The sequence below is a fragment of the Lissotriton helveticus genome, chromosome 8 (genome assembly GCF_964261635.1).
Source record: "Lissotriton helveticus chromosome 8, aLisHel1.1, whole genome shotgun sequence".
Lineage (NCBI taxonomy): Eukaryota > Metazoa > Chordata > Amphibia > Caudata > Salamandridae > Lissotriton > Lissotriton helveticus.
The window spans coordinates 280,336,612-280,360,442 of NC_136069.1; the positions used below are offsets into that span (position 1 = coordinate 280,336,612).

Consider the following 23,831-nt stretch of genomic DNA (forward strand, 5'->3'; position numbering starts at 1 on the left):
AGGTGTCGTTTGGGAGCGTAGAAGTTGATGCGGTTGTTGAGGTAGCTCGGGCCTTGATCGTGTAGGGCTTTGTGTGCGTGGGTGAGGAGACGGAAGGTGATTCTCTTGTTGACCGGGAGCCAGTGCAGGTCTCTTAGGTGTCCGGAGATGTGGCTGTGTCGTGGGATGTCGAGGATGAGTCTGGCTGAGGCGTTCTGGATCCGTTGGAGTCTCTTCTGGAGCTTGGCGGTGGTTCCGGCGTAGAGGGCGTTGCCGTAGTCCAGTCGGCTGGTGACGAGGGCCTGGGTGACAGTCTTCCTGGTCTCGGTGGGGATCCACCGGAAGATCTTCCGTAGCATGCGCAGGATGTTGAAGCACGACGAGGAGACTGCGTTGACTTGCTTGGTCATGGAGAGGGAGGAGTCCAGGATGAAGCCCAGGTTGCGTGCGTGGTCTGTCGGTTTGGGTGCAGTTCCCAGGGCGGGGGGCCACCAGGAGTCGTCCCAGGCGGAGGGCGAGGATCCCAGGATGAGGACTTCCGTCTTGTCCGAGTTCAGCTTCAGGCGGCTGGTCGACATCCACTCGGCTACTTCTTTCATTCCTTCGTGAAGGTTGGCTCTGGCGGCGGCGGGGTCGTTGGTAAGGGAGAGGATCAGCTGGGTATCGTCGGCGTAGGAGATGATGTTCAGGTTGTGTTGGCGTGCGATGGCCGCGAGGGGGCTCATGTAGACGTTGAAGAGGGTTGGGCTCAGCGAGGATCCTTGGGGTACGCCGCAGATGACTTTGGTGGCCTTTGATTTGTACGGAGGTAGGCGGACTCTCTGGGTTCTTCCGTCGAGGAAGGAGATGATCCATTCCAGTGCCTTCTCCTGGATTCCGACGTTGTAGAGGCGCTGCACTAGGGTGCGGTGGCAGACGGTGTCGAAGGCCGCGGAGAGGTCTAGGAGGATGAGGGCCGCTGTTTCTCCGTTATCCATCAGGGTTCGGATGTCATCGGTGGCAGCGATGAGGGCGGTCTCGGTGCTGTGGTTGGCTCGGAAGCCAGACTGTGAGGGGTCGAGGGATCCGTTCGTCTCGAGGAAGGCGGCCAGTTGCTTGTTGACGGTCTTCTCGATGACTTTGGCTGGAAACGGGAGGAGCGAGATAGGGCGGTAATTCTTCAGTTTGGTGGGGTCCGCTGTTGGTTTCTTGAGTAGAGCGCTGAGTTCGGCGTGCTTCCAGCTCTCAGGGAAGGTGGCGGTGTCGAATGAGGTGTTGATGATGTCCCGCAGGTGGGGTGCGATGACAGCGTCGGCCTTGTTGAAGACGTGGTGAGGGCAAGGGTCGGTCGGAGATCCGGAGTGGATGGAGTTCATCGTGCGGACGGTGTCTTCGGTGCTGATAGGAGTCCAGGCGCGGAGGGTGGTGGTGGGGGGCGGTGGTTCGGTTGAGTCGGGCGTGGCGTTCGTCGGTTGGGTGTTGAAGCTGTTGTGTATGTCCGCGATCTTGTTGTGGAAGTAGGAGGCGAGGGAGTTGCAGAGTTCTTGCGATGGGGTGATGTCGTTGTTTCCGGCGTTGGGGTTGGAGAGCTCTTTCACGATGTTGAAGAGTTCCTTGCAGTTGTGTGCGTTGTTGTCCAGTCGGTCCTTGAATGCAGTTTTCTTGGTGTCGCGGATCAGCTGGTGGTGCTTCCGGGTGACAAGCTTGAGGGTGGTCATGTTGTCCGGTGTTGGCTCCCTTCTCCAGGCTTTCTCGAGGGCTCGGCAGTTCTTCTTGGAGCTCTTGAGTTCGTCGGTGAACCATGGGGCCTTCTTGCTGCCGGGTCTGCTGGGCGGGGTCTTCAGTGGGGCGAGTACGTCCGCGCAGTTGCTGATCCACTTCGTGAGGTTGTCGGCGGCCTGGCTGGGGTTCGCTGAGCTGGCGGGAGGGTGCTGGCTCAGGGAAGCGGCGAGCTGGTCGGCTGTGATCTTGCTCCAGCTTCTGCGGGCAACCTGTTGCTGGTGGTGGTGGATCGTCGTTCTTCTGAAGGTGAAGTGGACGCAGCTGTGGTCCGTCCAGTGGAGTCCAGTGGCGTGGCTGAAGGTGATGTCTTTGCTGGATGAGAAGACGGCGTCGAGTGTGTGTCCGGCGAGGTGGGTGGGGGTGGTCACCAGCTGCTTGAGTCCGAGGTTGGCGAGGTTGTCCAGCAGGGTGGTGGTGTTGCGGTCGTTGTTGTTCTCCAGGTGGAAGTTGATGTCCCCCAGGAGGATGTAGTCAGCGGAGGGGAGGGCATGCGGGCTGACGAAGTCGGCGATGTCCTCGCTGAATCGTGTGCGTGGTCCAGGGGGTCGGTAGATCAGGGTGCCTCTGAGGGTGGTCTTCGGGTCGGTGTGGATCTGGAAGTGTAGGTGTTCGGCGGTGGTCAGGATGTCGTCTGTGCTGGTCGTGATGCGGATGGTGTCCCTGTGGATGATGGCGATGCCTCCTCCTATCTGGTTGGCAGTGCGGTCCCTCCGGGTGATCTTGTAGCCCTCTGGGATGGCGATGGCGGTGTCGGGCGCTGAAGAGGCGTTCATCCAGGTCTCCGTGAGGAAGGCAACGTCAGGAGCTGTGGTGTCGATGAGGTTCCAGAGTTCGATGGCGTGTCTGTGGACTGAGCGGGTGTTGAGCAGGATGCACTTGAGGTGGTTGGTGCTGGTGTTCGTCTTGGCGGGTGCTGGTGCGAGGCAGGTCCGGATGCAGGTGAACTTGCAGGCGGTGCAGCAGAAGGGTCCGTGGGAGTGCCTCGGGGTGGCACGGTAGCATCCCGGGGCTCATCCGTCGTTGAGTGCGATGAGGGTGGCGGCGTCGTACGTCCGGCGGGTGGGCTGGGATCTGCGGGGGCCAGGGGTCCTGGCACTGGGCGCGGTCCAGGCGCGGACGGGCGCAGACGGGCTTACCTTTGGCGCGCCTTCGGCGCTCAATCGGCGCTCCCGCTGCGCGCGTCCGCTGCGCGGTCGCTGAGGGGGCATCATAAGAAGGGATCCGGGAGGGCGGGTCAGGCGGGAGGCGGGGAGCGCGTGGGCCTATCGGTAGGCGGGGGGGCGGGGTCGCGTCACAAACCGGCGCGAAATCCAGGCGGCCGGCCCTGCGGCGGCTGGGGCGCCGGGCTGGATCGGCGTTCAAGGCAGGCGGCCCTGCGGCGGCTGGGGCGCCGGGATGGATCGGCAGCAGGCAGGCAGGCAGCAGGTAAGTGGCAGGCAGCGGGCGGGGAGCGAGGGGGCAACCAGGCCGAGGGCACAGTGGTCGCTGCAAGTCTGGGGTCGGGGTCCCCTTAAGAAGGGATCCGGGAGGGCGGGTCAGGCAGAAGGCGGGGAGCGCGTGGGCCTATCGGTAGGCGGGGGGGCGGGGTCGCGTCAAAAACCGGCGCGAAATCCAGGCGGCCGGCCCTGCGGCGGCTGGGGCGCCGGGCTGGATCGGCGTTCAAGGCAGGCGGCCCTGCGGCGGCTGGGGCGCCAGGATGGATCGGCAGCAGGCAGGCAGGCAGCAGGTAAGTGGCAGGCAGCGGGCGGGGAGCGAGGGGGCAACCAGGCCGAGGGCACAGTGGTCGCTGCAAGTCTGGGGTCGGGGTCCCCTTAAGAAGGGATCCGGGAGGGCGGGTCAGGCGGGAGGCGGGGAGCGCGTGGGCCTATCGTTAGGCGGGGGGGTGGGGTCGCGTCAAAAACCGGCGCGAAATCCAGGCGGCCGGCCCTGCGGCGGCTGGGGCGCCGGGCTGGATCGGCGTTCAAGGCAGGCGGCCCTGCGGCGGCTGGGGCGCCGGGATGGATCGGCAGCAGGCAGGCAGGCAGCAGGTAAGTGGCAGGCAGCGGGCGGGGAGCGAGGGGGCAACCAGGCCGAGGGCACAGTGGGAAACAGGAAGAAAAAGCCCAAACCAAGGCTCAAGGGCAAGCCAACCCAAGAGGCACGCCCAAGGCACACAGGGGAAAACAGAAGCATCCCCAGAACACAAAAAGAAAACACAGGGAACCAGGGCGTAGGCAGGAAGCGAGAGCAATCAATCAATCAATCAGGTCATTTGTAGAGCGCACTACTCACCCGTAGGGTCTCAAGGCGCTGGGTTGGGGGGGGGGTGCCGTTACTGCTCGAACAGCCAGGTCTTGAGCTTCCTCCTGAAGGGGAGGTGGTCTTGGGTCAGGCGTAGGTCGGTCGGGAGTGAGTTCCAGGTCTTGGCGGCCAGGTAGGAGAAGGACCTTCCTCCTGTTGTCGCTCTTCGGATGCGGGGGACGGCGGCGAGGGCGTGGCTGGTTGATCTGAGGAGGCGCTTGGGAGTGTAGAAGTTGATCCGGTTGTTGAGGTAGCTCGGGCCTTGGTCGTGTATGGCTTTGTGCGCGTGGGTGAGGAGACGGAAGGTGATTCTCTTGTTGACCGGGAGCCAATGCAGATCTCTCAGGTGTCCGGAGATGTGGCTGCGTCGGGGGATGTCGAGGATGAGTCTGGCCGAGGCGTTCTGGATCCGCTGGAGTCTCTTCTGGAGCTTGGCGGTGGTTCCGGCGTAAAGGGCGTTGCCGTAGTCCAGTCGGCTGGTGACGAGGGCCTGGGTGACCGTCTTCCTCGTCTCGGTGGGGATCCACCGGAAGATCTTCCGTAGCATGCGCAGGATGTTGAAGCAAGACGAGGAGACGGCGTTTACTTGTCTGGTCATGGAGAGGGAGGAGTCCAGGATGAAGCCCAGGTTGCGTGCGTGGTCCGTCGGTTTGGGTGCGGTGCCCAGGGCGGGGGGCCACCAGGAGTCGTCCCAGGCGGAGGGCGAGGAGCCCAGGATGAGGACCTCCGTCTTGTCCGTGTTCAGTTTCAGGCGGCTGGTCGTCATCCATTCGGCTACCTCTCTCATCCCTTCGTGCAGGTTGGCTCTGGCGGTGGCGGGGTCGTTGGTCAGGGAGAGGATTAGCTGGGTGTCGTCGGCGTAGGAGATTATGTTGAGGTTGTGTTGGCGTGCGATGGCCGCGAGGGGGCTCATGTAGACGTTGAAGAGGGTGGGGCTCAGGGAGGATCCTTGAGGGACGCCGCAGATGACTTTGGTGGCCTCTGACTTGTACGGTGGTAGGCGGACTCTCTGTGTTCTTCCGTCGAGGAAGGAGGTGATCCATTCCAGTGCCTTGTCCTGGATTCCGATGTTGCCAAGGCGCTGTACTAGGGTGCGGTGGCAGACAGTGTCGAAGGCCGCGGAGAGGTCCAGGAGGATGAGGGCCGCTGTTTCTCCGTTGTCCATCAGAGTTCGTATGTCATCGGTGGCGGCGATGAGGGCGGTCTCGGTGCTGTGGTTCGCTCGGAAGCCAGACTGTGAGGGGTCGAGGGATCCATTTGTCTCGAGGAAGGCGGCCAGCTGTTTGTTGACGGTCTTCTCGATGACTTTGGCCGGGAACGGGAGGAGCGAGATGGGACGGTAGTTCTTGAGGTCGGTGGGGTCTGCTGTGGGTTTCTTTAGTAGAGCGCTGAGTTCGGCGTGCTTCCAGCTCTCAGGGAAGGTGGCGGTGTCGAAGGAAGTGTTGATGATGTCCCGCAGGTGGGGTGCGATGACAGCGTCGGCCTTGTTGAAGACGTGGTGAGGGCAGGGGTCAGTCGGAGATCCGGAATGGATGGAGTTCATTGTTTGGATGGTGTCTTCGGTGCTGATCGGAGTCCAGGTGCGGAGGGTGGTGGTGGGTGGCGTTGTTGTGGTTGTGGCTTGCGTTGGTTGGTTGCTGAAGCTGTTGTGTATGTCCGCGATCTTGTTGTGGAAGTAGGAGGCGAGGGAGTTGCAGAGGACTTGCGACGGGGTGATGTCCTTGTTTCCGGCGTTGGGGTTGGAGAGCTCTTTCACGATGTTGAAGAGTTCCTTGGAGTTGTGTGCGTTGTTGTCCAGCCGGTCCTTAAATGTATTTTTCTTGGTGGCGCGGATCAGTTGGTGGTGTTTACGGGTGGCGATCTTGAGGGTGGTCATGTTGTCCGTGGTTGGCTCCCTTCTCCAGACTTTCTCGAGGGCTCGACAGTTCTTCTTGGAGCTCTTGAGTTCGTCGGTGAACCATGGTGTTTTTCTGCTGCAGGGTCTGCTGGGTGGCGTTCTCAGAGGGGCGAGTTCGTCCGCGCAGTTGTTGATCCACTTCGTGAGGTTGTCGGCGGCCTGGCTGGGGTTCGCTGAGCTGGCGGGAGGGTGCTGGCTCAGGGAAGCGGTGAGCTGGTCGGCTGTGATCTTGTTCCAGCTTCTTCGGGCAACCTGTTGCTGGTGGTGGTGGATCGTTGATCTTTTGAAGGTGAAGTGGACGCAGCTGTGGTCTGTCCAGTGGAGTCCTGTTGCGTGGCTGAAGGTGACGTCTTTGCTGGATGAGAAGACGGCGTCGAGTGTGTGTCCGGCGAGGTGGGTGGGGGTGGTCACCAGTTGCTTGAGTCCGAGGTTGGCGAGGTTGTCGACCAGGCTGATGGTGTTCCGGTCATTGTTGTTCTCCAAGTGGAAGTTGAGGTCCCCCAGGAGGATGTAGTCGGTGGAGGGGAGGGCGTGCGGGCTGATGAAGTCGGCGATGTCCTCGCTGAATCGTGTGCGTGGACCCGGGGGTCGGTAGATCAGGGTGCCTCTGAGGGTGGTCTTCGGGTTGGTGTGGATCTGGAAGTGCAGGTGTTCGGCGGTGGTTAGGGTGTCGTCGGTGTTGGTCGTGATGCGGATGGTGTTTCTGTGGATGATGGCGATGCCTCCTCCCGTCTGGTTGGCGGTGCGGTCCCTCCGGGTGATCTTGTATCCCTCTGGGATGGCGATGGCGATGTCGGGCGCTGAGGAGGCGTTCATCCAGGTCTCGGTGAGGAAGGCAACGTCGGGGGCTGTGGTGTCGAGGAGGTTCCAGAGTTCTACGGCGTGTCTGTGGACGGAGCGGGTGTTGAGCAGGATGCACTTCAGGTGGCTGCTGCTGGTGTTCGGCTTGGCGAGTGCTGGTGCAGGGTGAGTCCGGATGCAGGTGAACTTGCATGTGTGGCAGCTGAAGGGTCCGTGGGTGTGCTTCGGGGCGGCTTGATGACATCCTGGGATGCGGCCGGTGTTGAGTGCGATGAGATCGGCGGCATTGTAGGTTCGTCGGGTCGGCTTCCGTCGGTGGGGGCCAGGGGTCCTGGCGCTGCTCGCGATCCGGTCGCGGACGGGCGCAGACGGGCTTACCTTCGGCGCACAATCGGCGCGCCCGCTGCGCGTCAACGCTGCGCGTTCGCACGGTCGCCATATGAGGCGAAGTGCGCGGGTGGGCGGAGCAGCTGGGAGGCGGGAGCGGGGAGGGAACAGAAGGAAAAAAGGGGCGGGGTCGGCGGTAGTGGCGGGAAGCGGGGGGCGGCGAGGAGGGCGGGAGACAGAGCGGGCAGAGATGACGAAGGGGCAGGCACAGATGGAAAAACGAAGCGCACTTGCAAAACAGGCACAAAAGATTGGAAAACAGCGGGAAAACACACTAAACACGGGGAAAAGACTCTGAGCAAGCACAAATGATTGACAAAACGCTTAACACGGGGAAAGACTGAAACAAGCACAAATGATTGACAAAAACGCTTAACACGGGGAAAGACTCTGAAAAAAAAAAAAAACAGGCGCAATTGATTGACAAAACAAAAACAAAACAAACTACAGCCGGGTCGGCCGGCAGCGAGGCAGCTGGGCACAGCGAGGGGGCACACGCAGCAGCTGGTGGCCGTACGGCGCGGGGGAACGTACACCTCTCCAAGGGCCCAAGCGCACCCACCAGGGGCGCAACAAGGGCAGAGCAGGGGGGCCCGAGCAACAGGGGACCCCCCACAGCAAAAAAGTCAGGCAGGAGAACGCCCGAGAGAGTCAAAAGGAGGGGGCCAACACACATGAAGCAGGAGGCCCCCACCACAGGAGAAACACCCCAGAACCCCCTCAAGAAGAGGAGAAAAGGACTCCAAGGTGGCAGGAAAAACGCACCACCAGCCCAGCGCCCCGAGCAACAGAACACAAGCAGTCGAGGAGCATGGGGAAGGCAAACCAAGGCAGCAACAGAAGAGCCAAGGCAGCACAGGAGACCAAGCGACATGCGGACATGAGCGGAGGAAACAGTGCAGGAAAACAGCACACACCCCACACAACCGGCAGGAAGACGCCCAGAGGACGACACCCACCAGCAACAGGCACGGACAACAGCAGGCAAAAGACGGAACCATGTCCAGCAAGGCCAACCCACCCATACACAGCCTTAACCGCCACACAGTTAACAAGGACAGTGAACAGGAAAGAAAAAGGGACTACCGATACAAGGTACTCACCAGGGGGGCAGGAAGAGGGCCACAACAGCACCCCCCCCCCCAACAGACCGTCCAGGCGCCCGCCAGAACACCAACGCCGGGCAGAGAAGTCCGCCCCACCGAGGCCACAGCAAGATCCACACTGGCCACAGGCAGGGAGCCAAGGACCCGGCCAAGGAGTAACCTGCAAAAGAAAGACAGCAGGAAAGGCGGACAACAATAAAGAAAGAAACAGGGACCGCTACGCGGAACTCACCCGGAGGGCAGGAGGAGCGCTCCAACAGCTCATCGCCCCCCAAGAAACCTGCCCAGGCGCCCCCCAGGACCTCAGCGCCGGGCAGAGTAGGCCACACCACACGCACATCCGGGGAAGAAAAACAGCAGTGGGAGGGCGCAGGCCAGACCACCAGGAGGTGCCCCAGCAGCCACCCAACACAGACACCAGCAGAAGCAACCAGTCTGCGTTCAGCCGGCAAGGGAAAGTGGCACCCCGGCCAGGAAACGTACCATCACTCACCCGGGACCACAGCCCAAATAGGTGTACCCAGTCACGTTGCATGAGGATACATACAGGTACGTGAAGGCACGGGGAAAGAATGACTTGCCCAGAACCACAGGACGGTGAGCGTCATAGCCGAGACACAATCCCGGATCCCCAGCAGCCACGTAGACTGCACATGCCAGAATGCCACAACATCTCCCAGAGCGAGCACGATTGGCACCAGAAAAGAGCAAAACACCGCAAAGCAGGACTCACCCGTAGCGGGGGCCGCAGCATCAGGAAACGAGGCCCCCACACACCGCCGGCACCAGAATCCAACCAGCGCCACGCCAGCAAGCCAAGGAGCAGCGCGACTCCCACCCGGCCAAGCACGGGGAGACGCGCCCTGGCGACCCGGAAGAACAGCGGGATGACGGCGCACCAGCCGCAAAGGGCCGGCAAACCGGAAAGCAGCCAGGAAGAAGCCCCGCGACCCAGCAAGCCAGGCAGGCCGGGAGGCAGACAAAAGAAGAAAGCAGGAAACAGCACCCCTGCCCGCGAAGCCAGGCAGCCGGGCAGGGGAAGCAGAGAAGGACCAGCACGCCACCCCAGCCCGGCAGGAGCGGGCGCAGGCAGTATGTAGAACATCACAGCACACTCGAACATCCATTCTGTCGGAGACAGAAAAAAAGAACAGGCTGCATGCTGGGCTGGTACTGCTTATGTACTCCCAGTGGGAGGGAGCAGGTAGGGTATCCCAGCATGCTCCTTTTCTTTTTTTCTGTCATGGAGATGGTTATCTCCATATTTTAAGGAATGGGACGAGGTCAGGAGGGACCTGGGGGTAATGATTCAGTGTGCTTCTGATAACAAGCCACCAGGGTGTAGAGATATGTTTTTAAACTATATGTGTATATATGAAATCACTTTCCTCCTCACTCTCATATGTCTAAATCTCACTGTGTCTGAGACTGTTTAGTCTCTGCCAGCTGTGACCTCTGACAGTGCATGATGTTAGTGCTATCACTAAGTTTCAGAATACACACAAATATCCTGACCTTGTATCTTGTACACGGGGAAAAGGCCCACGGAACACAATGCAATACAGTACTATAAGGTAAACGGAATATATTAGCACAAATAAGGGACACACATAACAAAATTGCATATAAAATAATCACATAAAATATAAAATTACTGTACAAATTTGCCGAATTCGTCAAGTCAATAGTCTTAAGAAGGACAGTAGGTGCTCAAAACCGACATTGGATTGGAAAATGATTAACAGAAACCTACAGCACATTTAACCTCAAACACCCCAGGACCACGACCACGAGTGCACTTTCGGGTCTTGAGCCATTTGGAATAAAAATTGTCCTATTTTTTATCTCCCATATTCATACTGGTGAGCTGTAACTCCATGCTCACAAGAAAAAGACATAATTGTTTCAGAGATGTGCTGGTGCATCAACCAATTTTTGATGAATAGGTGGTGATCATGGGGTCCATTAGACTCAAGTACATAAGGTATCTATTTTAGGGTTCAGTTCCACATCTTACTCGGGATTAATCTTCTATAGTTTTTCCACTTAAACTAAAATGTGGGCAAGCCTTTCTCTTCACAAGGCTTCTCAATTTCTTTGCTTCAATAATTTGAACTCGTTTTTGTTGTTGTTACAAGTGCCTTTTCAAACTGGCAATGGGCTTCCAAATTACCATCTCAATTGTGTTTTGTATTGCATGTGTCAGAATGAAAGGGGGGTGATGTAGGGGGCTACAGTGCCTTTCTCAACGTCTGGTCCGACTTCTATTACCTCCACATTTCCTCTGCCATTTCATTTATTTCTTTTCCACTCCTGCCTATTGATCGTATTCTTTCTCATATTTTCGTTTGTTATCAAAGTCATATAGGTTGTGCATGCTTGTGTGCCTTCTCCTTATACTTTGCATTTCTACTGTTCTGCCTGTTTGGACATATCTTAATAATGAATGAATTAATTAATACATACATTTTCTGGAAGGATTCAGGCGAGCACTGTCATTACTGGGCACGGCGGCCATGTTTAAGATGATCTTCCTGCACAGGTTCTGATACACCCTTCAAAACATTCCATTTAGGTAACCAGTCAATTTCTTTAGGAAATTGGAGACATCAATTTGCCTATTTCTGTGGAACAGCACCACTCCATGTACAGCTTTGAATATATTAATGAGGAGGGTGTACGACAGGCGCATAGAGCTACCTGACATCAGAAACTACTGGCTACACCATTGACAATCAGAAACTACTGGGTGTTCGCGCCCTGGGATGAAACCGTGATTAGAATAGACAGGAATGCAATGAAAAATGGGAGACACCTAGCAAGACTATACAGGCATCGGCCACCCAGAACATTACTGACACACGCACAAAATATGGTGACAGTATGGCAGAAAGCGACAAGGTTTCTGATTTGTGGGGACTCTAACTGAAAGCACTTCCTTGTAGGTTAGGATAACATATCAGAAGTGATCACCCTTAAAGGATTCGGAGGATGGGATAATATTGGCATTGGCAAATTGGGTGACATCCAATCAGATGAATAGATTATCCTATTTAATGTTTTTTGGAGGGCATATCAGATGCCTGTTATTGAACAATATGAATACATGCAAGTACGGCATGCTTTGACACCCCACAGTAAAAAGAGTACTAAGGTCTCTAAATCATCCCAGTTAGAAGACAGGATACACAGTGAACCCTTACATTTTACCTCACTTTTTGATCACTGTTCTTTCCTAATATCATTAATTAATCACCTATTTGGGTCAACTTTTTATTGAGAAATATTACTCTTTTTAATTGGCTGAAGTAGCAGCTATTTTTTGCTATGCTCTTTTTGCAGTTATACAACCCAAGACAGAAAAATCCTGTTTTTTCCAATTATTTTTTATCAAAAGTATATCATTAACAATTTTGCATCGCAATTCCCCAATCAAGTTCAGGTAGACTTCATTGGATCTGCTATTCCCTTTTTCTGGATATGGGCAAAATAATCAGAAAACTATATTTGTTTACTACATCTATGTGTAACTAGTGCAAGAATGTCTGTATCAATTGTAGAGACCATGTCTAAGTAAGTGGGCAGTGGCAGTGTCCCTACCGCTTTTTTAATTGCGCTACCGGCGTATTTGTGAGCAAGACTGATACGCTGATACAGCGCTTGTGATTACTTTTACTTCACTTTTAAAACTTACTGTGCACTGGTGTGGAGGAGAGCGGGTCGCTGTACCCGCGCTGCTTATATTGCGTTATTGCAGGATTTGTACCATAGGACTGGCCGCATTCCATAGTCTGTTCTGCTGAGGCACTCGGGAAGCAGACAGGCAGCCACATTAACCAATCAGAAGGCACTGGACTCGCCCTTCCCTCCCGCCTCGTTCTGACGCCGGTGGTTAGCGCCGTTTGTGCAGAGGGCGTGGAGGGTCCGAGCCAGCTGCTTCCTGGAGTCCACATGCAGCGCTCTAGTTGTTGGGACGCTGGGGGGGATATAAGGCGGATGTTTACTCGGCAGCGCAGCGGACGAGCGCAGCGGGCGCGATGAAGGCGCGCCGGAGTTGCGCCTGAGTTAAGCCCGTCTGCGCCCGTCCGTGGCCGATTGCGGCCCAGGGCCAGAACCCCTGGCCCTCCCTCAGCCCATATCAGTTGGAGTCGAGAGGATCTACTTCTCCTCCGTCATGAGTATTTGGGACCCTGCTTACATAGCATGGAGGTAGGAAACAACGTGGCCTGCAACTACTGTAGCTTCGCCTTTTACACAGGGGAAGCTAAAGTTAGTGCCCAACATTCTCTGATATGTGGCCTGCTAAACGTACGCTCCCTACGTAAGCACTGCCTCGATATCCACGATCTACTCAGCGGGTTGCAATGGGATCTACTTTTCCTTACAGAAACATGGTTAGATCAAGATTCCATGCCAGAAATTATCGAAGCAATCCCAGAGGGCTACTGTCTTCAAAGACTGGACAGAATAAAAGGGAGAGGGGGGGGCATAGCCATAGTCGCTAAACAGGACTACCAATGTCAGCTGGAACGTACGAACATTGAGGGTAGTGAAGCTGGTGCCTTCTCTATCTCGATAAATGGCAACCTCACCTTGAAAGGCCTTTTGATCTACCGCCCCCCGGGCCCTTCTACAGCCTTTATTGAAAAGCTAGTGGAGGACGTTACAGAAGCTGCACTAAGTACGGATAAATACCTAGTCCTGGGCGATCTAAATTTACACCTAGACACCCCCACGGACAAGGCAGCAAGTGATCTTTGTCTGACTATGGCAAGCCTGCAGTTCGAACAGAAGGTACAAAACCCTACCCACAAGATGGGCCACCTTCTTGATCCACTTTTCGCAAATTGGAACCAGGTGGACGCTCAGACTCCCATCCCTATCCCATGGTCTGACCACCATCTTATTCCTTTTACCATTGGGACACAGGGACCTGGTCGGGCCGACCCTCCTGCTGACAAACATCCTAGGCGAAGATGGGCGGCGTTCTCCCAAGCTCTTTTTAATCAGGCGCTAATTGCGAAGGATCATCCCGGTGGTGTGGGGGTGGAAGAAATTAATTCCAGCCTAGACCAACGCATCACGGAGGCCCTGGACCTGGTGGCTCCACTTGGTGCGGCCAAAATGGGGGGTAGAGTTATGAGATCAGCTCCTTGGTTCAATGAGGACATGCGGGTGGCTAAAGCAGCTTGCAAACGGGCGGAGAGGCAATGGAGGATTGCCTATTCAACTCCCTCCAAAGCAGAATACATAGACTGCAGGCGTAACTACCATAAGCTGCTTAGAAAGGGTAAATCAATGTACTTCTGCACTAAGATTGCAGAAGCTGAACAGTCCACCAAGGAACTCTTCTCTATTTATAAATCCATTGCAGTAGGGAAGCCCGCTGTGATGCCCACGAAACTCTGCACTACGGAGGGTTGCGACCGTATTGCAGAATTCTTTGCTAACAAAGTTACCAACATCTATAACTCCTTTCCTCAGCGGGCAAACAACAACAGCCCCCCACACTGGGAGGTTACTAAAACCAAAGGAGAACGACAGTTAACCTCCTTCGCCACCCCCTCGACTGAAGAATTAATCCGTATTTGCGGGTCGATAAAATCGGGTTCCCCAAGAGACCCGACGACTCCCAGTCGACTCAAGGGTAGCCTGCAAATACTTGAACCCCATGTCCGCCACTTACTAGACACCTCCTTTAAATCCCAGAGTGTCCCCAAAGCCTGGAAGCAAGCAATTGTACTACCCCTACAGAAAAAAGCCAATGTTAATTTTGATAAACTTGACAACCTTCGCCCTATCTCCCTCCTGCCCTATATGGCTAAAGTGGCGGAAAAAATAGCCAACATTCAACTCATGCAGTACGTGGAGGAGGCCTCACTGCTCCACGACTCGCAATTTGGCTTCCGCCCCCGTCATTCGACGGAATCGGCACTTCTTGTGGCGGTTGAGGCACTGCGACAGGGCGTGGATGAGGGCCAAACCATGGCTTTGATCTTGCTTGACCTAAGCGCAGCATTCGACACTGTAGCACATTCCACCTTGCTACAGTGTCTGAATGGAGGAGGGGTTACAGGCGCTGCGCTGGGCTGGATCAGGTCCTTCCTGTCTGACAGGTGTTTCCAGGTCAGGCTGGGTGAATGCTATTCGAGGGAGATTGAGTTGGGCCAGGGCGTGCCTCAGGGTTCGTCCCTGAGCCCAACCCTATTTAATATCTACGTCTCCCCCGTAGCGGCCATCGTGGAGAGACACGGTCTCCGCCTGGTGTCCTACGCCGACGACACGCAGTTGGTCGTCTCCCTATCGCGTGCACCCGGTCTTGCAGCGGACATCTTCAGGAACTGCATGCAAGATCTTGCAACGTGGATGTCCGCAAACTGTTTAAAACTGAACGGCAGCAAGACCGAGGTGCTCGTGGTGGGGGGAGGGCCTTCTGCTTGGTCGTCGGCGTGGTGGCCGCCCTGCCTGGGCGAGGTCCCTGCTCCTTGTCAGGAGGCCTGGAACCTCGGCGTGTGGCTGGACAGAGACCTGGCCTTTGGTCCCCAGGTTAGCCGGGTGACGGGGATGTGCTTCGGTGTCCTAAGAGCCTTAAGGAAAGTCTTAGATCTGCTTCCCATCTCTGCTCGAAGGACGCTGGTGCACGCCCTGGTCACCTCGCGACTTGACTATGGGAATCTGCTCTATCTGGGGGCCACGAAAAAGGTCATGGGCCGCCTTCAAGTGCTTCAAAACGCCGCGGCACGGCTTGTCCTCAGGCTTCCCAGGAGATCACCCTCCATCCCTGCTCTTCAAGCCCTCCACTGGCTTCCTATGGAGAAGAGGGTTGAGTTTAAAGCCCTCTCCACATGCCATCGTATTTTGAGCGGTAAAGCCCCTGAACCGCTTCAGAATCTGGTGACCCACTACGAGCCTACTCGTAAGTTACGGTCTTCTCAGACCGGACTGCTGATGGTACCCAGGGTAAGGAAGGCCCGTATGGGAGGGAGATCTTTTAGATATCTCGCTCCCAGATGCTGGAATGTTCTGCCTCCAGAACTACGTCTTGAACCATCTGAAACCCTGTTCAGGAAAAAGCTTAAGACTCACCTTTTCAGCAGGTAGCCTTTAATGGGAGGGAGGGCGGCCACTTTTCACTTACTACAGCGCGGGGACACGCCAGTGGCGTCACCAGGCGCTTTACAAATGGTATACAACCTTTACCACGCATTTTTTACCACGCACTACCATTACAACGCGGTTTTTACCACGCATACCATTACAACGCATTGCGCTGGGGGGCGCTCTAGGATAGGGAATAGGTTAATTTACTATCCAATAACCTTCCCTAGTGTCCACGGGGACTGGAGTTGGAATAGTAAATTAAACTATTCACTATCCAGCACCCCAAAGCGCTATGCGTTGTAATGGTATGCGTGGTAAAAACCGCGTTGTAATGGTATGCGTGGTAAAAGTATGCGTTGTAACGTCATACATCCTTTACAAATGCCCAAATAAATAAATAAATAAATGTCAGTGATCTAAAATACCTATTCCAACCAGTCCATTCTCCTCCATACACAGCCATAGTACCTCGACATAAGGACAAATGTTTTGCGCATTTCTCTAGTATAATCAATCACTTTGTATTCCAAATGCAATGATCAGAACTGCCCTTTATCTTCCCCAGCAAACATTAAAGCAAAAATATTGCAATAAATATCGTTATGCTCGGGAAAGACCTCCGTCAACCAGGGCCGGACTGGGAACCACAACCGGCTCTGGCAAAGTGCTCGGCCGGCCCCCCCCTACCCACTCGGGGCGGTTGTGGCTGCCGTCGAGGTCTTTGCCGGGGCCGGTTTTTGTCCGATTTTGGTACAGTGCCGATTTTGCAGCTATGCTGCAAAAACGGCCCTAGAACAAAAACGTCCCCCAGGGTCCCAAACCCGGCCCCCACCCGTGTGGAGCACCGGGGGGTTGCCCGGTGCCCGCTATGGCCAGTCCGGCCCTGCCTTCAACCTGGATTTAAAACTGTTACAGAGCTGCGAATACCACCTCTGATGGGAGAATTTTCTATTACAGAACTCACTGCATGATGAAGGCCGCCTTCCCCACAAAAGCTGGCTAAATATCTCAATATCTGTCATTAATCTTTTTTCTTCCAGTTATTGGATAGCAGTGAGTTCTCTCCGGTACCTGGAGCAGTTTTCCCCAAATACACTTGACCAGGCTCTCATGTAACATAGAATCCGATTCGCAAAGCTAAACATTTGTGTAAGTTTACGATTGTTTGCTATTCACAAAGGTATTAAACCAATAGTATCTTTACGACTGCGGAGCCTCCGCACATAAAAACATATGTGAGGAGACTCCGCAGCCGTAAAGATGTTACAAGTAACATACCGTTGTGAATAGCAAAAAACTTGCACAAAAGTGTAAGTTTACCTTTGTGAATCAGGCCGTCTGTTTTTGGAATGACAAATATAAATACATGGTTCCTGATGCTATAGCAATATTGCTACTTATAGCAAGGTGTTTATTTGGAAATTCAGCAGTTGAGTTCGCTGACTACCTGTGAAAATAATTGCTCCAACAGCTTCCACAAGTTGGAACTCGGATTCAATAACTATAACCTAAATATTGTATTCTACTCACAGCCTTTTCTGCAGCATTTAACCAACTAGAGTGCTAACCCTGAATTCAAAGATAAAAATGTATACAAAATGCATTATCTATAACTTCTGCGCTGAATGCTTGATGCATAGTAGGATTTTTATACGTTTTTAATTTCATTACTTTGTCTCGTTTCCAGGAAAAGCTAACATCCGCCTCTTGACTACTGCTCATAAAGAACTCTGTGAGGACTTGGACCTCAGACCTCACCATTATTGACAAAGATGGAGCGATCTACACAGGAGCTGTTCCTCAACTTCATGGTCGTCTTGATCACCATCCTGCTCATGTGGCTTCTTGTGAAATCTTATCAAGAATAAGGAACCTCAAAATGCCATTCGGATTACCCTAAATGTGTACATCTGTGAAGAACAATGTAAGCGATGCACGAGTTCACGCAAGCTACACCGCTGTGTATCCTGTGTAGCTCATTTGCGGCCTGAATTGCAAAATGTAAAGTCCACGCAAAGATCTTCCATCGAATCCCTTGGGCACCGCAAGCTGATCTCAGAGGACAAACTAAGCCTCCAGTTAATAACGACCCTAATGTGAAGCACTCACCGCAAAGTTAATCTATGTGCTTCTTGTGGTTTTGTGCTCAATTGTAAAAGGAAAGGAAAATAATCTCTTTATTGTCAATGCCATAACAGGGATACCACCCTGCATGCAAATACAGCGTGTCCAGTATGTTATTGCTGCTTGAGTGTAAAGACAACTTCTATAGATTGAATCCTGACTGAAGAAAATCATTGTTTGCTCAACGCTGTTTGCAATTGAATAAAGAGACAACGTTTGTTGTCTGTTGATGTTTTAATTGTTTCATGGTGCTACTCGACTATAACTATGTATCAGGCTTCACATGCTTACTGTGCCATCCAAATATTGATTAACAATTACATTAATATATATACTGCACACCCACATATATATGTTTCTGTTTACATATATCGATACCACTGTTGTCCACACCAAGAATCGGGCACAGACACCACTTCACTTTCTCTGCTAATTTATTTTAGTTTCGTCTGCAATGCACACGCATTGGCCAATCCTTGCCTTGATCAATTACACTCCGCGATAGTGAAGCCCAATTGTAACTAATCACAGGATGTGTAGACATAGAAAACAAACTACAAAGAATAACATCTCGCACCAAATCCTACTGGAGAGACTTCAGAACATAGGCATTCAAGGGGTTGCACTAAAGTGGCTGGCAGACTTTATAATGGACAGAACTCAAACAGTCACTATGGGCACTTTCAGATCCAAGACCACTAAAGTAACCAAGGGAGTACCACAGGGCTCATGTTTGAACCCTACCCTTTGTAACATATACGTCACTCCCTTGGCAAAACGAATGAAGACCCTTGGGTTCAGTCCCATCTCCTACGTGGACGACACCCAGCTCTTACTCTCATTTGATAAAACCAGCCACAACACCCAACCCATCTTTTTTCTACTGTAGGATAGCCGAAAGGGTAAAATTTACTATTACCACTCCAGTGAGTGCAACAGTAGGGAAAGCGTTGGATAGCGTAGGGGTAAAAATTACTATTCCCACTCCAGAGAGTGCAACAGTAGGGAAAGCGTTGGATAGCGTAGTGGTAAAAATTACTATTCCAACTCCAGAGAGTGCAACAGTAGGGAAAGCGTTGGATAGAGAGAGGGTAAAAATTACTATTCCAACTCCAGAGAGTACAACAGTAGGGAAAGCGTTGGATAGCGTAGGGGTAAAAATTACTATTCCCACTCCAGAGAGTGCAACAGTAGGGAAAGCGTTGGATAGCGGCAGGGTACAAATTTCTATTCCCACTCCAAAGAGTGCAACAGTAGGGAAAGCGTTGGATAGCGTAGGGGTAAAAATTACTATTTCCACTCCAGAGAGTGCAACAGTAGGGAAAGCGTTGGATAGCGTAGGGGTAAAAATTACTATTCCCACTCCAGAGAGTGCAACAGTAGGGAAAGCGTTGGATAGCGTAGGGGTGAAAATTACTATTCCAACTCCAGAGAGTGCAACAGTAGGGAAAGCGTTGGATACCAAGAGGGTATAAATTACTATTCCAACTCCAGAGAGTGCACCAGTAGGGAAAGCGTTGGATAGCGAGAGGGTAAAAATTACTATTCCCACTCCAGAGAGTGCAACAGTAGGGAAAGCGTTGGATAGCGTAGGGGTAAAAATTACTATTCCCACTCCATAGAGTGCAACAGTAGGGAAAGCGTTGGAAAGCGTAGGGGTAAAAAATACTATTCCCACTCCAGAGAGTGCAACAGTAGGGAAAGCGTTGGCTAGCGTAGGAGTAAAAATTACTATTCCCACTCCAGAGAGTGCAACAGTAGGGAAAGCGTTGGATAGCGTAGGGGTAAAAATTACTATTCCCACTCCAGAGAGTGCAACAGTAGGGAAAGCATTGGATAGCGTAGGGGTAAAAATTACTATTCCAACTCGAAAGAGTGCAACAGTAGGGAAAGCGTTGGATAGCGGCAGGGTAAAATTTACTATTCCCACTCCAAAGAGTGCAACAGTAGGGAAAGCGTTGGATAGCGTAGGGGTAAAAATTACTATTCCCACTCCAGAGAGTGCAACAGTAGGGAAAGGTTGGATAGCGGGAGGGTAAGAATGACTATTCCCACTCCAAAGAGTGCAACAGTAGGGAAAGCGCTGGATAGCGTAGGGGTAAAAATGACTATTCCCACTCCAGAGAGTGCAACAGTAGGGAAAGCGTTGGATAGCGTAGGGGTAAAAATTACTAATCCAACTCCAGAGAGTGCAACAGTAGGGAAAACGTTGGATAGCGGGAGGGTAAAAATTACTATTCCCACTCCAGAGAGTGCAACAGTAGGGAAAGCGTTGGATAGCGTAGGGGTAAAAATTACTATTCCCACTCCAGAGAGTGCAACAGTAGGGAAAGCGTTGGACAGCGTAGAGGTAAAGATTACTATTCCCACTCCAGAGAGTGCAACAGTAAGGAAAGTGTTGGATAGCGTAGGGGTAAAAATTACTATTCCCACTCCAGAGAGTGCAACAGTAGAGAAAGCGTTGGATAGCGTAGGGGTAAAAATTACTATTCCAACTCCAGAGAGTGCAACAGTAGGGAAAGAGTTGGATAGCGGCAGGGTAAAATTTATTATTCCCACTCCAGAGAGTGCAACAGTAAGGAAAGCGTTAGATAGCGTCGGGGTAACAATTATTATTCCCACTCCAGTGAGTGCAACAGTAGGGAAAGTAAAGATTTAATATATGAATAAAAATAAATTAAATATCAATACCAAGAAAATATTAATTAAAATAAATTACCAATTTAATAATATATAATAATTAATCAATTAAAAATACAAATTCATAGTAATAAATAAAATTCATTACCTAGTAATACAAATTAATTACCAATTAATTAATACATTAAAAATAAATAAAAATTAACAAATAAAAATGATTTACTTAATTACAATTAAATTACTTCCCCCCTATTCCCCTAAAAACCCACAACCCAATACACAAAATAAATTATTAAAATTAACTTAATTATCAAATATTCAATTAATAAAATTAAATTACCAATTACAAATTAAATAATTAATAATTAATTAACAATTCAAACTCAATACCAATAAATTAATTAACATATTTAATTAATTACAATTAAATTACTTCCCACCCTATTCCCCTATAAACCCACAACCCGCTACGGAAAATAAATTAATTAACGTAATTATCAATTAATCAATTAATAAAAATACATTACCGATTAAAAATGAATTACCAATTAAAAATTAATTAATTACCAATTAAAAATTAATTAACAATTAATTCAAAATAAATACCAATAAATAAATTAAAATTTTTAATGAATTACAATTAAATCACTTCCCACCCTATTCCCCTATAAACCCACAACCCGCTACAGAATTAGATTACGCAAAAATTAAATAACATAAAAAAACACTTACAAAAATTAGATATTATTACAAATTCGATATATTTTAATATCTATATTATATACTTCGATATTTCATCTTTCTATATTTTAAAAATCGATATTACTTACTTCGATATTTTAACTTTCTATATTTTAAAATTCGATATTACTTACATCGATATTTTGACTTTCTATATTTTAAAAATCGATATTACTTACCTTCTATTCGATATTTTTAACAACTATATTCTGGCCATTCGATATTATGTCCATTCTATATTTTGTACTTGATATTATGTCCATTCTATATTTTTTACTCGATATTATGTCTGTTTACCCCCTAAACATAGATAAAAGACCATTCACTTGTCAATTAAGCAAGCCATGGTTAACCAAATAGGTATTTCACATAGCCTAGTCAAAAATCAAGTACAAATATCCCATATACAAACATGATGAAAGTTATATAAAATATTGCAGCCACATAATCAAAAAACAAAATACCAATTAATGAACAAAAGAGTTTAAATTTCCCCCCTCTGTGGGTTCGCTATATCAAGTCTCATATTTACTCACAAATTGCTCCAGTCGGCTTACCAAGTGCCACAATAATTATCCTCCGTCTGGCACTCCATCAGTGACTTTATCCCTCTCATGACAGACCTGCATAACAGTGGTGCACTTCCCATGGTTGGACCGGCCGTATTAATTGAAAAACGAAGTTCATCCTGAAATGGAGACGTACTTGATGCCAGGCAACATTACAATTTAATCTGCTACAAACACAGAAAGGCTCACTGCAGACATGAGGCCAAACGCATTTCGGGCTTGCCCGCCCTTGTTCACTGGTCAGACATTTGGTAGCAAGCAATACGTCACAGTCATTATTCAGCTTATTAAATAAAGCTTTCTTAGGCCATGAGGACCCCATCCCCCAAGTCCACTATTAAAGTAAACTAAAGAGGAGGGGGGTCTTACAGTCCCCCCAAGCCTTTTCCAGGCACCGGGGACCCTGGGCAAGGAATCTGCAGCTAGATAAAATCTCTACTAGATAAAGCGTTACAGAAGGTAAATAACTTGTTCATGTGATAGAGAATTCTAGCCACACATTCCTTACCTTACAATAGATCCCCAAGCAGTACCCCTCCGGAGGTGGGTCTGAGAACAGATTAGATCAAGAAGACCTGCAGGACCGAAAGGACAAAATGCCCATCACGATGGACCTGACTGTCCTTATAGTAGTGATTGGTGAACGTGTGTAGTGATGCCCACATTGCTGCCTGACACATGTCCAGGACAGGGACTCTGCGAGCTAACGCAGTGGTTTCAGCTTTGGCTCTGGTGGAGACAGCATGCAAACCCTTAGGGAGTTGCTTTTTGACTAATGCGTAGTGATGCAGCGCTACTCCAAAAATAATTTCTGAAACCATATCACATCCCTAAAACATCGGAGCATACATTCACTCACCAGTGGGGCCCATATCAGTGTGAGCTCCACACACACACATTCTTCTACCTCACTCTAGGGATCAGTGAATCTCAATGGAGAGCTGCTGTATCATTATTATTATTATTATTATTATTGGACATTTATTAAGCGCCTGGTTACGCCAGTGGCGTGTCCCCGCGCTATGACAAGTGGAGTGACTGTCCCCCCTCCTCCCAAACCAAGCTATCTACTGAAAAGATACGTTTTAAGTTTTTTTCTAAACTGGATTTCGGAGGGCTCAAGCCGAAGTTCCAGTGGAAGATTATTCCAGCACTTGGGAGCAAGGTATCTAAAGGATCTGCCTCCCATACGAGCTTTAGATATTCTTGGAACTTTTAACAGCCCGGTCTGCGAGGACCTAAGACTGCGTGTAGGCTCGTAATAGGCTACTAGGCTCTGGAGCGGAGGAGGTGCCTTGCCGTGCAGAATACGATGGCAGGTGGCAAGGGCCTTAAACTTCACTCTCCTCTCGATAGGGAGCCAATGTAGCGCTTGCAAGGCTGATTTGGCAGATGACCTCCTGGGGAGTCTGAGGACCAGCCGCGCTGCCGCATTTTGGAGAACCTGCATGCGGCCGATGACCTTTCCTGTGGCCCCCAAATAGAGCAGGTTCCCATAATCGAGTCGGGAGGTGACCAAGGCATGCACCAGCGTCTGACGTGCAGAAATGGGAAGCAGGTCTAAGACTTTCCTGAGGGCTCTCAGAACACTGAAGCATACCCCCGCCACCCGGCCGACATGTGGGCCAAAGGTGAGGTCCTTATCGAGCCACACGCCCAAGTTCCTGGCCTCACGGCAGGGAGCGGGGACTTCCCCCAGACAAGGTGGCCACCACGCCGACGACCACGCCGACGGTGCACCCCCCACCACGAGCACCTCGGTCTTGCTCCCGTTCAACTTTAAACAGTTGGCAGACATCCAGGCAGCAAGGTCTTTCATACAGCTCCTGAAGATGTCAGCCGCAAGACCGGGCGCGCGCGATAGGGAGATGACCAACTGTGTGTCGTCGGCGTAGGACACCAGGCGGAGGCCATGCCCCTCCACAATGGCCGCCAGGGGGGAGACGTAGATATTGAATAGAGTTGGGCTCAGGGACGAACCCTGAGGTACGCCCTGGCCCAGCTCAATCTCCCTGGAATAGCACTCACCCAATCTGACTTGAAAGTACCTCTCAGAGAGGAAGGACTTAATCCAACCAAGCGCAGCTCCTGTCACCCCACCTCCATTCAGACACTGTAGCAAGGTGGAATGTGCTACAGTGTCGAATGCTGCGCTTAAGTCTAGAAGGATCAGTGCCATCGTCTGGCCCTCGTCTACTCCCTGTCTGAGTGCTTCTACCGCCACGAGGAGAGCAGACTCCGTCGAGTGGCGGGGACGGAAGCCAAACTGCGAGTCGTGGAGTATTGAAGCCGTGTCCACGAACTGCATGAGCTGTATGTTGGCTATTTTTTCCGCCACCTTCGCCATGTAGGGAAGCAGGGAAATAGGACGGAGGTTGTCCAGCTTTTCAAAACTAACGCTGGCCTTTTTTTGCAGGGGAAGTACCACCGCCTGTTTCCAAGCCT

The 23,831-nt window shown here is 51.5% G+C and overlaps 1 protein-coding gene across 1 annotated transcript in view; it reads left to right on the forward strand.

Moving 5' to 3' along the window:
• The window catches only part of LOC144772604 (sarcolipin), a 31,177-nt gene extending 13,516 nt beyond the window's left edge, over nucleotides 1–17,661 (forward strand). The window contains exon 2 of the mRNA XM_078657039.1: nucleotides 17,000–17,661. Coding sequence (XP_078513165.1) covers nucleotides 17,085–17,180 — 96 coding nt within the window. The 5' untranslated portion in view covers nucleotides 17,000–17,084 and the 3' untranslated portion in view covers nucleotides 17,181–17,661. The remainder of the gene's footprint in view (nucleotides 1–16,999) is intronic.
• Nucleotides 17,662–23,831: the final 6,170 nt, after the last annotated feature.